At 35.2% G+C, this 12,548-nt stretch overlaps 1 protein-coding gene across 1 annotated transcript in view; it reads left to right on the forward strand.

The window, feature by feature from the left end:
- Window positions 1–12,548, forward strand: part of LOC131052022 (anaphase-promoting complex subunit 6) — a 257,194-nt gene that overhangs the window by 164,968 nt on the left and 79,678 nt on the right. The window contains exon 12 of the mRNA XM_057986630.2: window positions 3,125–3,207. Coding sequence (XP_057842613.1) covers window positions 3,125–3,207 — 83 coding nt within the window. The remainder of the gene's footprint in view (window positions 1–3,124; window positions 3,208–12,548) is intronic.

The raw sequence follows: 12,548 nt of genomic DNA on the forward strand, positions 1-12,548 counted from the left end.
TTAAATGGGTCTGTCTCATAATGAGAAGAAACAACCATCCTTTTCAAGAGAGCAAAACTTAACATGATTTCCTTATTTTGTGTGGACTGAGAAAAAGTACTAAAGATCCGAGAATCCCAGAAGTTTTTTGATTTCAACCTTTTGTTCTTCCATGCATGGTTATTCATTGATAAAGCTCATTTATATTAGAGTTACATTCAGTATCTTAATAGTAGGCTTTAGTGAAGTGAGTCATTATGACAGTATTAAATGTATTATAATTTATGTACAGAATTGTTTAAGAAGTAGATTCAATTAATATTTGTTATTGTACATACAATAATTCATCTAAAAATCAGTTCAATCAGATAAGCTTGTCTATGCATTTTCTTTAGTTTTGCACTGAGGAAATCACTTAGCTTATATTCTCTTTTGAGAGGGGCAGTTCTCTGTCATGAATGATAATAATGCATCTTCCCCCTGCCAAATGGAAACTACAGCTAAGGCTCATATCCCCTATTAAGCTTCAAGATGCATGAGTGGTGCACATGCCACTAGGATAACAGGTGACACAGTTCTTCCAAACTTATTTGCTAAGTAGTTTGTGCCAGAGCATTATGGGCAAGTTGAATTGCACATGTTAGTTTTGCAAGTATTTTCTACATCTTTCATACATTTTAACAAATTGTCAAAACACTGTAGAATTATAAATTTACAGCATGGTGATGAAGCTATGTGAAAATTCAATATTATATTATTATAGATGTCATTTCTATGGGACTATGAAGTCTGCAGAAAAAAATCTAAGAGTGGTAACTAGCCTTGTGCAAGAAGATTAAAATAAAGACATTAACAGATCTGATTTCTGTGTGCTTATGATGGCCATCTGTAGATTATGAAGAGGATTCATTGGGTGAGGTTTAAATACTCTCCATTGAATGTATTTTATGTTGAGGTGACAAATAAATGACAGGATACATTTGAACCTGCTTTACATTGAATGCCTGTTATTAATTCCTATTGATCCAAGGGTATTGACCTTGCTTGAGGAAGGTCAATCAATCCATTTCAATGGTTGCAAAAGATACATTTGAATATTTCCTACCCAACCCCTCACTTCATTTTTAAGGAATAGGATCAAATTCTTTGTTCAATATCCAATGGACATCAGTAATGACATTCGCCAATTTAACTTTTCATGCCACAATATAATGGACTGTAAACACAAGAATTAGCACTAAACAGACAAAGGTAGAATTATGCTGAATCTGAGCACCAATATCATAACTTGTCAGGTGGTAGGGCCTCAGATTTACTGTCATATAGAATTGTTGATGTATGTAGCTAGGTCGGAGCCCTTCTAAGGCCGACCTAGCACACCTAGCACATTTGGATGACTAATGGGCCCGTGGCCTCAGTCATGCCCCATAATCAGTAATCATATCTTGCTTGAAACGTTTAAGACTAATTCAGTTTTTGGCGCCAACATTATGCATTGAGTTGTAAATAAATATATTCTTCTTGCAAGCCAACTTGGGAAAGTTAAAGGGCTAAGTCGCCTATAAATACAAGGCATCAATCATTGTTCAAATACAACATCTCACCCAGCGAATATATCCTATCAGAGAATTACTTCTGTGATCAGCGAAGTACAAATCAAGGACAGCGAATCATACTTGAGAGCAGCAAATCACTCCTTAGTAACAGTGAATCAATCTTCACTGTGAGCGAACCATAACACAAGGTCAGCGGACTGTTGCAGAGACAGCAAATTATATTCCTAGGACGGCGAACTGGTTCCAGTAGCAGCAAACGTTATTGTAGGGTCTGCAAACATCATCTTGAAGACAGCAAACAGTTGATAAGGTCTGCAATTCACCTTGCAGTGACAGCGAGCTCCAGCGAACTCCCCTGTGGCAGCAAACATCTTGTGTTTTGCAGATAAGTTCATCATTTGTGTGTTGGCCCTAACTTGCAGACTTAATACTATTGTGCTGATGTTAAATGCTTCATGTGCTGAAGCTAAATTGTAAAGATACCTACTGATTATTGAATAATAAGATCTGAGAATTGTTGCTGGGTTTTTCATCTCCGAGAGGGAGGTTTTCCCAGGGTATATTGGTGTTCTTTGTGTGCTTATCTGTTCTGTTATCTAATTTGCTTCAGTCTGATCTAAACCTAACAAGAATTTCTACCAGACACTGCTGTAAACCTTGTAGCAATGCCTCATAATTGCCACTTCGCTTAGTTTCCATCAAAAGGATTACATGTGAATTATATATATTCTGTTTGGAGGATAATTTTGTGTATCCTACTGAAAGTTATACTGCTTGGAACAGTTTGTTTCAAGATGCTTAAAAATATACTCTTAGTTTTGATCAATAAGAGTAGGTTATTTAGTTGTTATCTTCTTTGATAAAATCTCTTTCAATCTACACACAAAGTTATGGTGATTATTCACTCTGGCTGACTTTGTCTTGGTTCTTCACTCTGGTTTTCTTACTTTGTATTTGATATTCTTGGTGGATTATATTCTTTGTAGTATCATTGCAAATCCAGATTTTAAAGATGCTAAATACACTATCATCTGTAAATTGCTGGAGTGGTAAAAATGATATAATCTATTTTTTAAAATATTGCAGTAATAAAGAAAATGCAACTTATCACGTCTGATTGGTTGTTCCTTTTGATGATGTGGACATGAAGATAATTATTTTGACAGAAATCTATCATGAAGAACATCCAATTTATCTTGTGGCATAAATTAATGTCTTTATTTCTTGCTCACTTCTAAAAGGCAAACAAATTGGCATACATAAATTTATACTCTCTTGAGTTTCATTGACTTTTTTGAGAGCACTACATCCGCTCATATCAAATTATCTCATTCAGTTATAATTCTTTTTTATACGCTTCTAGAAACAACAATAACAATGCTACTGGATTCTTATGTTTATGTTATGCTAAATTATATGTAATTTCCAGAACATTGAAGAATGATGTTTATCAACATATTAATGTAGTGAGCTACTATACGTTTCTAGTCAATTGCATATGCTGTCGAAGTATTTTTGTAATGATTTCTGTTAATGTTTTTACCTTGGTTGGATGAATTTGTATTGATTGAAAATTTTCTCTTTTGCAGTTCTTCATGAAGGCAAAAAAAATTTGTTCAACAGATCCTCTTGTATACCATGAATTGGGAGTTGTATCTTACAAAACCCAAGAGTAAGCAACTATATCCCGTGGAGTATTTTTTTCAGTGTCAGTTTCTGTATTTGGGCCTATGTTTTTTCTGATAAAAAGACAATATACCATGAAATAGGAGACAGCCTATCTAAAGCTGTAAGGAATAATGGGTGGGAAGACTGTCTAAAACATACAAAAACTAGGAAGGACCCAGAGATACATAGAGCATAGAGAAACTAATAGATGGAATTGTTTGGTTTCTACTTCAATATAGAGGTTGTTCTTGTGTGAGTTGTTAAAATATTGATATGAAAATAATTCTGTTGTTTGCATTCTATAGAACTTCCTAGTTTTCTTATTCATCATAAATGAAGTTACATGTGAGTTTTTTCTTGGTACAGTCTTATTATACATAATTGCTACTTGTATTGCACTTAAGATGTTCTTCAGGCTCTACATCTGTAATAAAACCCATGAACATGTGTGATTGTTTGGGAATAGATTGTCGAGATGATTGACTTGTGTGGAATGTATACATACTGCATAGGAAAATCTTATAGTATGAACCACTAAAATTAATATTCTTTTCATAATTTAATATGAGAAGAAAATAAGCTACCATGATTATTTTTTTAATATAAAAGAAGTTTACATAAATTAAAAAGAGGAAGATAAATTAATATAAAAGATTGTCAAAGCTTATCATTGAAAACCAATTGAATGGATACAATCTTTTTTCTTAAAATAACTTCATCATATTAGATAGAAATAAAAGTGTACAAATTCGACTATGCTAGGTCCTTCATTGGGACAAATTAGAATCTGGAATCTTTTTGAGATCCTCTTGAAGCTTGTTTGACCATCACTGAGGGAGCAAACGATAACAAAAGTCGAAATTGTCAAGAGCCCAATTGGCTAATCGATCTGCTACTTGATTGCACTCTTTGGGAACATTGCTGAATTGAACCTCCTGGAACTTGTCCTACAAGATTTGAATCTTCCCCAACTCTCTTGCTATTTGCCATTTTTTTTTTAATAACCCAAGGGTATCCCCATGACTCAACCCAGTGATTCCCACTAGACCTTGACTTGGACATACATGTTGCCAATTTTTTGGTTCATAGTGGGGTGAGTTGAGGCGATGCTACCAATTTTTGCTATGGTATCCCTTAGGATCAGATAACAAGTTGATGACTACCTTTGAGTTAGGTTCAATTTGGAGTTTTTGCTACCCAATTTTGAAAGCCTCTTGCATTCCTTTATATACGACTTTGATCTGTGCTAAATTATTGGTTGCCCTAACTTTTCAACAAAGAAGACTACAAATTTATTTGATTATCTACCAATGCCTCCCATACTACCGTGGTCCATATTGTAAAATTAGTAATGTTATTGGATACAAATTTGAGTGGGCCCAAATTTAGGGCCTTTTATCTAAGTTATTGGTTTACTCAGGAAAACCCTTAGATTTAGGTCGATATAATTCTCGGTTTAGGTCCCTTGTGGGTTTGGCCCATGTCCTATAGAATGGATGTGGATTTGTTTGGGTTTGTTCTACAACTATTTGGGGTATGTTAGTATCGACAATGAACTCCAAAAGAACTCAATTCCTTCTTTAATTTTTTTCCTATTTGACTTCCTAGGTTTACTATTCAACCTAAAAAATGAACCCTTACCCTAAAATTGATTTCTTAAAACCTTGAAATACAAACAATCTCATTTTACCTCATTTCTTAAACAAAAGACAAATTATATAAATTTGTTGAACTTCCATTCTTGCTTATCATTTCACAAATAAAGCTGAAAATTGATCATTGAAGCTTCCGAAGTGGATTGATTGCTATTCCTACATGTGTGTAAGAACCCATTTAGTGCCAAGGAGATCATATAGGAATATTCTTGTATAAATCTTTTTGGTTTTCTGTCCATCTTCTTAACAAGTTGACTCACTCATTTTCTTTTCATTCTATAATGATTATAGTGGCAGCTAGTTCTCGCTTTGTGAGCCAAGGTTGCTTAAAAACAAACCCTTATTTTCCATTGTGGAAGTATATTTCCATGATACAACATAGTTAAAGTGCAATCTTTTGCATTGTGCATTCTTGTACATCAAATCAACATTACACCATGTTTGGACATTCCCTTGTGCACTTGCATAGTGCCAATAAACATTGTGCATAGATTCACATCTCATAGTATGGCTTCACACACCATTTGTGCAAGCATCCACCTCAATAGCTTTGTGTAATCTAGTGCATGATGATTGTCACACATTCCATAGTTTCAACACACAATATATGGCTACATGACATCTTAGGAGTTTGCTACATTGGCTTGAATATCAACTTTTCTGATTCCTCTAGTATACCTCTTTAGATTGCGCATGACCTTATACACAAGCACACGTGTTTGCACATATATGATAAATTCAACACAATACATGTTCAACACTTGGACACTTGCACCATGTTGTGACGTTTTTACACATCGCCCCATTGCAAATGGGGACCCCACTTTTTTCACTTTTCAGGGTAGTTGTTTTGCTTAGGTTGCCTTGGTTTAGCAATAGTTTACTAGTCTTAACCTTTGATAGTGAGGGAGAAATGTGGTCAATAGGATCATATGTTTTAAATGTCCAAATGTTTTCGTGATCCTAAATATTGGCTAAGTCTGAGATTGCAACAAGTTTTGAAATTTGAACGTAAATATGTCTAAGTGTTGCAAATTGGGGCTATCTTTGTGCCTAAGTGTCAAAGAGCTCTTTTAGGAGTCATTTTCTTGCTCCTCGTAGGTAAATTAAGTCAAAATTGCACATTGTCCCAATAGATCCCAATTTTCCCACTCAAAATCTAGTTAAAATGATGAATGTCCCGATGCATAACGATGAAATTTGGTAGGTTTGGACAATTTTTGGTGTGAAAATCATCGAAGTCCTTATGGAAAGCATAAAATTATGGCTATAAATCAGTTTGTCTTGATGGAGGACATTTTTCCCTTGTTTGTGGACTTTGTCTTGATGGAGCCCTGATTTTCCCCACTATTTGTCCTAACAGGGGGTGTTTTTCCCCAAGTGTCCAGAATTGAGTCTTGATGGACCACATTTTTCCATTGGCAGGCCCAAAAATTTGACTAAGTGTTGGAATTTGTCCCGATGAGGTGTGGATTTCCCTTGGGATCAAAAGTGAAGTGTGATGGAGTTTTATGTGGACAAAATTCCTTGTCCAGATGCAGGTCAATTTTCCCCAAGATCAATTTATGGACAAATTTGATGAAATTGATGAGGATAAATTGTCCAAATAGTGAGTGAATTTGCCCAAGGTGAGTTATGTGGATAAAAGTGATGAAATGAACATGATTTTGGAGTCTAGATGACACACGGTTTTCCCCAAGAGGGTTTTATCTGGGCAATGTAAGTAAAATGGTGAATTTTAGTTGTCTAGATGGGGGTCGTTTTTCCCCAAATGCCAGTTGTGATGAGTTATGGTGAAATTTAATGAATTTTGTTGCCCCAAGATGGATTGATTTTCCCCAGCTGGTTCAAATTTAGTGAAAATTAAAGATTTTAAATGCAAATGGTTCCAAATTTAATTTTTTTGCGTTGTTGCAAATTATTTAATGCTCAACAATAATTATTTAATAATGAAAATATTATCCCAAGGCAGATCAATTTTCCCCCGGGCAGTTATAAAGGCAAAGTTTTATCTTACATTGCTTGTGTGGTGAAATATCAAGGTGTATAAGTATACCCAGCCGGCATTAAAATAATATTGTAAGTGCTGATTGTGACAATCAAGTGGTAGATTGGAGGCAAGTTAGAGGTCCCAGCTGGGCGATTTTAGCTAAGTGCCACCATTTGTTGAAGGAAGTTGCAGATTGGAAGGGCGATTTTGCCCAATTAGACCATGGCGCCACCATTGGAGGAGTTACAGCAAGTTTAGTGGTTGATTTAGCCACACATTGGGCGATATTGAGGTGTGGCGCCATTATTGGAGAGCCACGATTTTGGTGTGGCTGATTGCCTTACATTTTGGAGGCAATCTCTTGTTATTTTGCTGGGCGCTATCATTGGGGAACGTGGCGATTTTTGATTAGATGTTTGCTGGGCATTATAGCTGAAGATTTTGGACACCATTGCTGGTCCAGGACTGAGATATTCACTTCCAGATCTGAAAACTACCTTTCTAGCTAGCATTGCATCAAGGCAATTTTGTTTGGACATCATTTTTGAGTTTTGGGGGCATTTTGTATGGACATCATTTTTGAGTTTTGGGGGCATTTTGTATGGACACCATTACTGGTGCAGGTGTGAAACTTCATTTTTGGAATTGTCTTTAGACTGAAACTTCATTTCCAGCCACATTATAGTGCCCAAGCATGGCCATTTTTGAGATTTGAGGGGTCAAGTAATCCAAGTGCAAGCGTATGGCATGGCTGTGACCACTTCCAGCCACTGATATCTATCATTTTCAGGGTGTCTACAGACTTTTAGAGACCATTTTTTAGACCTTGGAAGGTGTATTCAGACTTAAAAATCAGAAAATCTGACCTATATGCACCATTTTCGGAGTGTATTCAGACTTGGGTATACACTTTTTGGCTTCAAATACTTCATTTTCTGAGTGTTGCAGGGGTATCTTCAGACTTCCAGCAGACCTGGAACATCATAAAGACACTGAAATTATTCATTTTCAGACCTTAGAGGGGTTTATTCAGACATTAAAATCAGAAAATCAGACTTGTGCACCCCATTTTCCAAGTGTATTCAGACTTGTGGTATACTTTTTGAACCTCAAAATCATCATTTTCTGAGTATACCACCATGTCTTAAGACTTTATACTCAGAAATCAGACTTGAGATTGCATCAAACACGCCATTTTCTGAGTTTATAAGGGTGTCTTCACACTTATTTATTGCAATCAGACTTATCCTAAGTCTGAAAATCAGGTTTTCTGAGGTCAATCTTTCCAGATTTCAATCCGAACCTTCACATTTTGTAGAATTGGTGTTACTATTTTTTAATCAGAATCTTAATTAATTCTGGAAAATTGTTTGTCAGGACAAAATGAGGATTATTGAAGTGTCTTGATGGGGTTCGAATTCCTATTCCATCGAATGGTGATCAAATCAACACAAAATTTTCAAGGACAATGAGTCCTGATGTTGGTTGGGTTTCCACTTGAGGATGGAATTACAAAGGAAGGGACAAATCAAATTCAAATGAAGATCAATGACAAAGTAGTCCCTATTAACATCAAATTTCCATTGAGTGAAGAAATGGACAAGGATAGTGTGGATGTTTTGAGAACTGATCTGTCCGTATGAGGATGGATTTCCCACCAAGGTTGAAATAAAGTTTTTGACATGATTGTTTGATTATATGTTTGTTTGCTTTGCATGTCTGCTGCAAGGAAGGGATGGAAGATGTTCGAGGCTTGATGTGAACGAGGATTGCCCAAGGCAGGGAGAAACTCAAACCATGTGGATGAGGGGGATCAACACTTCAAAGATTGGAAGAGGACTTCAAGACAAGGATTTCCAAAGGCAAAGATGCGGACTACATCAAACATGAAGAAGACTTCACCTTGATGGCGAACAAATGAATGAAGGCAAACAAATGAAGACTTGACCTTGATGGCGAACAAATGAGCACAAGGGATTTCACATCTTGAAATCAGGAACTACATTAAGGAATTTCAAAGTCATAGAACATCAAGGAGGAAATAATTCAAGGAATTCTGTAACACATGGATGAAATGCAAAGCATCACAAGGAATTCCAAACATCATGAAGAATGTAAAAGGACAAGTTAATCAAATCTATAAGGCAAGCTGAGGTGGTAGTCCAGTCACCTTTCGTTCAATTAAGGGGTAACGAGTCAACATTCATTCAAGGAGGGAATAAGTGACACGTGGCACTACATCAAATATTATTTATCTTACTTATCCTCATCTCTAATTGGTCAATGTAATGGTGGTTGTAACAAACCCTAGTTAGGGTTTCTATCTTTCTTTCTTGGCCATTGATCTTGAATCAATCTGAGCCATTCATTGTAATGAGCTATCTATATAAGGCTTAGAGCTCTCATTTTTAAAGGTTAATAGTTAGCAGTAGAAGAGTAGGATATAGTTAGCAAGTAGATCATTAGAAGTTAGGAGTAGAGTAGAGTAGGAGAAGAAGTTGTTGCGAAGGCTTGTAAACGAATATACTCTTTTCATTGAAGATATGGTGAAATGTGTTGTTCAACAAGTTGCATTGTTTCCAATTCTCATTTGCTTTCATGTTGATTAGATGAGTGAAAAGAATTGTGAATGATTAATGGTGAAATTCGTTTATCCATACCACTAGCTTCTTGCTGATCGTAAGTTTGCCTTGTGTGGTCAACTGTAATTGGAATTGAGCTTAACTTCAATTATGGCTCCTCCATTGGTATGCATTGCTTTGATGGTATTGATGTTGATGGTAGTAATTTGAACGTCTATAAGTTTACCTTAGAAGATTGCACTAGCCCTGTGGAGTTGTTCATTGATGGTGAAGTAGAGCTTAGTTGAGTTTTATCCGATCATTAATCTTTCTAAACCCTTTCCTTTTGATCTTTCTTTGTTAGATGAGTTAGTCCCGAGTTCCAATAACGTTTAAGTATTCAAGCTTTCATGTACAACGTAAGTCCCCTTTTGATTGCAGCAATATCACATCAACCATTGAGCTTATCCATAAGTCAAGACCTGACATTTCGTAAACTTGTGGTTGTCTCATTTGATTGTGTAGCACAGTATTTGAGAGACTTTGTTCAAGAGAAGATAAGATACGTTGTTATTTTATTCTGTGTTCGATTGTACATAAAACACACATCAACACACCACATGATCATGCCATCCAACCAACACTCTATAGGTTCAACACCTAGCATACTCCTATCCACATGCAAAGCACAACATATGCAAATGACACTTGTCTACATACTATTGAAGGCTTAGTTGACAACCACCTATATAAATACAATACATTGTACATCTTCTAAACTATTCATCCAATAAGTTAGAGACTTTAGACTAGCTGATCTAATACAATTGTACTCTAGAATCTTATTGGGAAGTTGGGTGAATACATTTTCTTGCTTGATAATGATAAATTGATTTCCCTACCATATTGTCTATAATTGTGTATCATATAAAATTGATGAATAAAGGGTAACCTTTGTATGCACTTGGCTTGACTCACACACTTGTCATATATTCCCTGTATGCACTTGGCTTGACTCACACACTTGTCATATATTCCCTATAAAGGTTTTGCATCATTAGCATGTTTTGGACAAAAAGCTATTTCCATTAACATTGCTCCACCATCTTGCTTTGACTTGCAAGGTTTACACCAAGAATTTGATTACAAATAGGTTCTAGGTGTTGCTGATAAGTTTGGCTTTACAATGGGTGTGGCATGAAATATACAAGTCCATATGGTAGGGGGGCAAGCCCATTTGTGTGGTATTCTTGGAATGAGCATAAAAGGCTTGCGTAGGTAAGAAGGATGTAGTTTTGCTAATATCTGAAGTGTTGAAATATATAAGAGAGTAAGAGCAAGTGGAAGAAGTAACTACATGTAGAACATGTCATTCTTTGGCAATGAGAGAATCTCAAGTAGTGAGGCCTCTTTCTTCTCCATCTATTCCTAAAGTTGTAGAGTGTCACCCGGTTTCGACCATGTATTAGGATGAGCCATTACACATAAGAGAATGAAGGGACCGTTTGAAATATTATTTGAAAGTGAATTTCAAGGTATTGTGGATCAACACATTGCAAGATGCATTTATTCAAATGGTTTGGCTTTCAACATTGTTAGCTCATCATATTTCCAAGAAATGGTGGAAACAATTAATGATACTCCAAAAAGGTACAAGGGCCTAGGTTTTCATAAGGTGTGAAGGTGCATAACACTATATTGGCAAAGGAGGTGTGAAGGTGCCTAACCCGTGTTAAGAAGAATGTTGTTGTGTTAGAGTAGGGAAATGATGTTTAGTTGATGGCATATTGCAGATAAATTGCAGGGATGAGGGTAAGAAGTGCCGCCACTTGGAGAAAAGATAATCTATTGGTTATAGCATGGAAAATCTTGTTGCTGGTAGTGTTGGAGTCTATGATCACTGTAATGTCCCCTACTAGGATTTGGTCTAACTAAACCATAATTAATCTACTTTCAAGTGCTTACAACTTAAACTAACTTGATCAAGAGTCAAGGCTATCTTAACATGAAAACAAATCTGAGACATTCTTTCTTTAGTCGATCAAGTACTAGATAATTTAATCTTATTCCGATTCATTTATAAATCATTTACATTTATTAAATTACCAGTTTTATGAATTATTATATATTATTATAGAGTCGTTACTAAAAGATACTACATTAATTATATTTATTGTATTAATATTTGTTATTATATCAGTATCCATATTTATAACCCTTATATTATTCCTTATTGTGATTTGAGTATATATATATATACATATATATATAAAATAATGTTACCAATAATTTATATATTTGCTAATAACCTATTAAATTGTATTCATTTTACTAATTGTATTAACAGTCTTTTATTATATTAACAACCTCATGTTGTGTTAACAGTATTTTATTGTATTAACAGAATCATGTGTGTTAATAGTATTTTATTTAACAGCATCATGTGTGTTAACATTATTTTATTATATTAATACTTGTATTAGACTGTGAGCAGCCCCTATTATCATATTAATGAAATGCTATATTCTAACCAGTAAATAAATATTAAACAGTTCCCTACGTATTATCACAGATTTATACTTACCGTGGCAACTGTGATGGTTGCTGGTGAAAGTCTTACCTTTCTTTTCTCTCTTTTTCCCTATTCTCTTTTATTATCTCCCGTGTGTCTCTTATCTTATTTTCCTGTGTGTGTGTTATATGCCTATAACTAGATAACAGTTCTGATCTGAATTGATCGATAATAATTTCATTTTTATAAGCACCGATTATATATCCCTCTTTCTTTCCTCTTGTATATGCAACTAAAAATGCCAATGGCAATCACTTAACATAGAGCAGATTTCCCTCCAATAATTCGAAAAGATGGATCCTCCTGCCTCCTTATATCTTGCAAAACGCAATGATAGGTTGCGTCCCAAAAGACATATCCAATGTCTATTCATGATTGCTTCTTTTCATTATATGCCAATCGCAACACATAACATATAGTTATCTCATGAATATCGATTAGTCTTTTCCTCCCTAATCGTTATCTTCTAAAGTCATAATAATAGATTGCTGCTATTAATTTTCTAACTCGTTCCTCTTCACAACTCCATCGATAGTGATATAGATTATTATAATCAATGTTGATTAT

This window comes from Cryptomeria japonica, chromosome 10 (assembly GCF_030272615.1).
Source record: "Cryptomeria japonica chromosome 10, Sugi_1.0, whole genome shotgun sequence".
Lineage (NCBI taxonomy): Eukaryota > Viridiplantae > Streptophyta > Pinopsida > Cupressales > Cupressaceae > Cryptomeria > Cryptomeria japonica.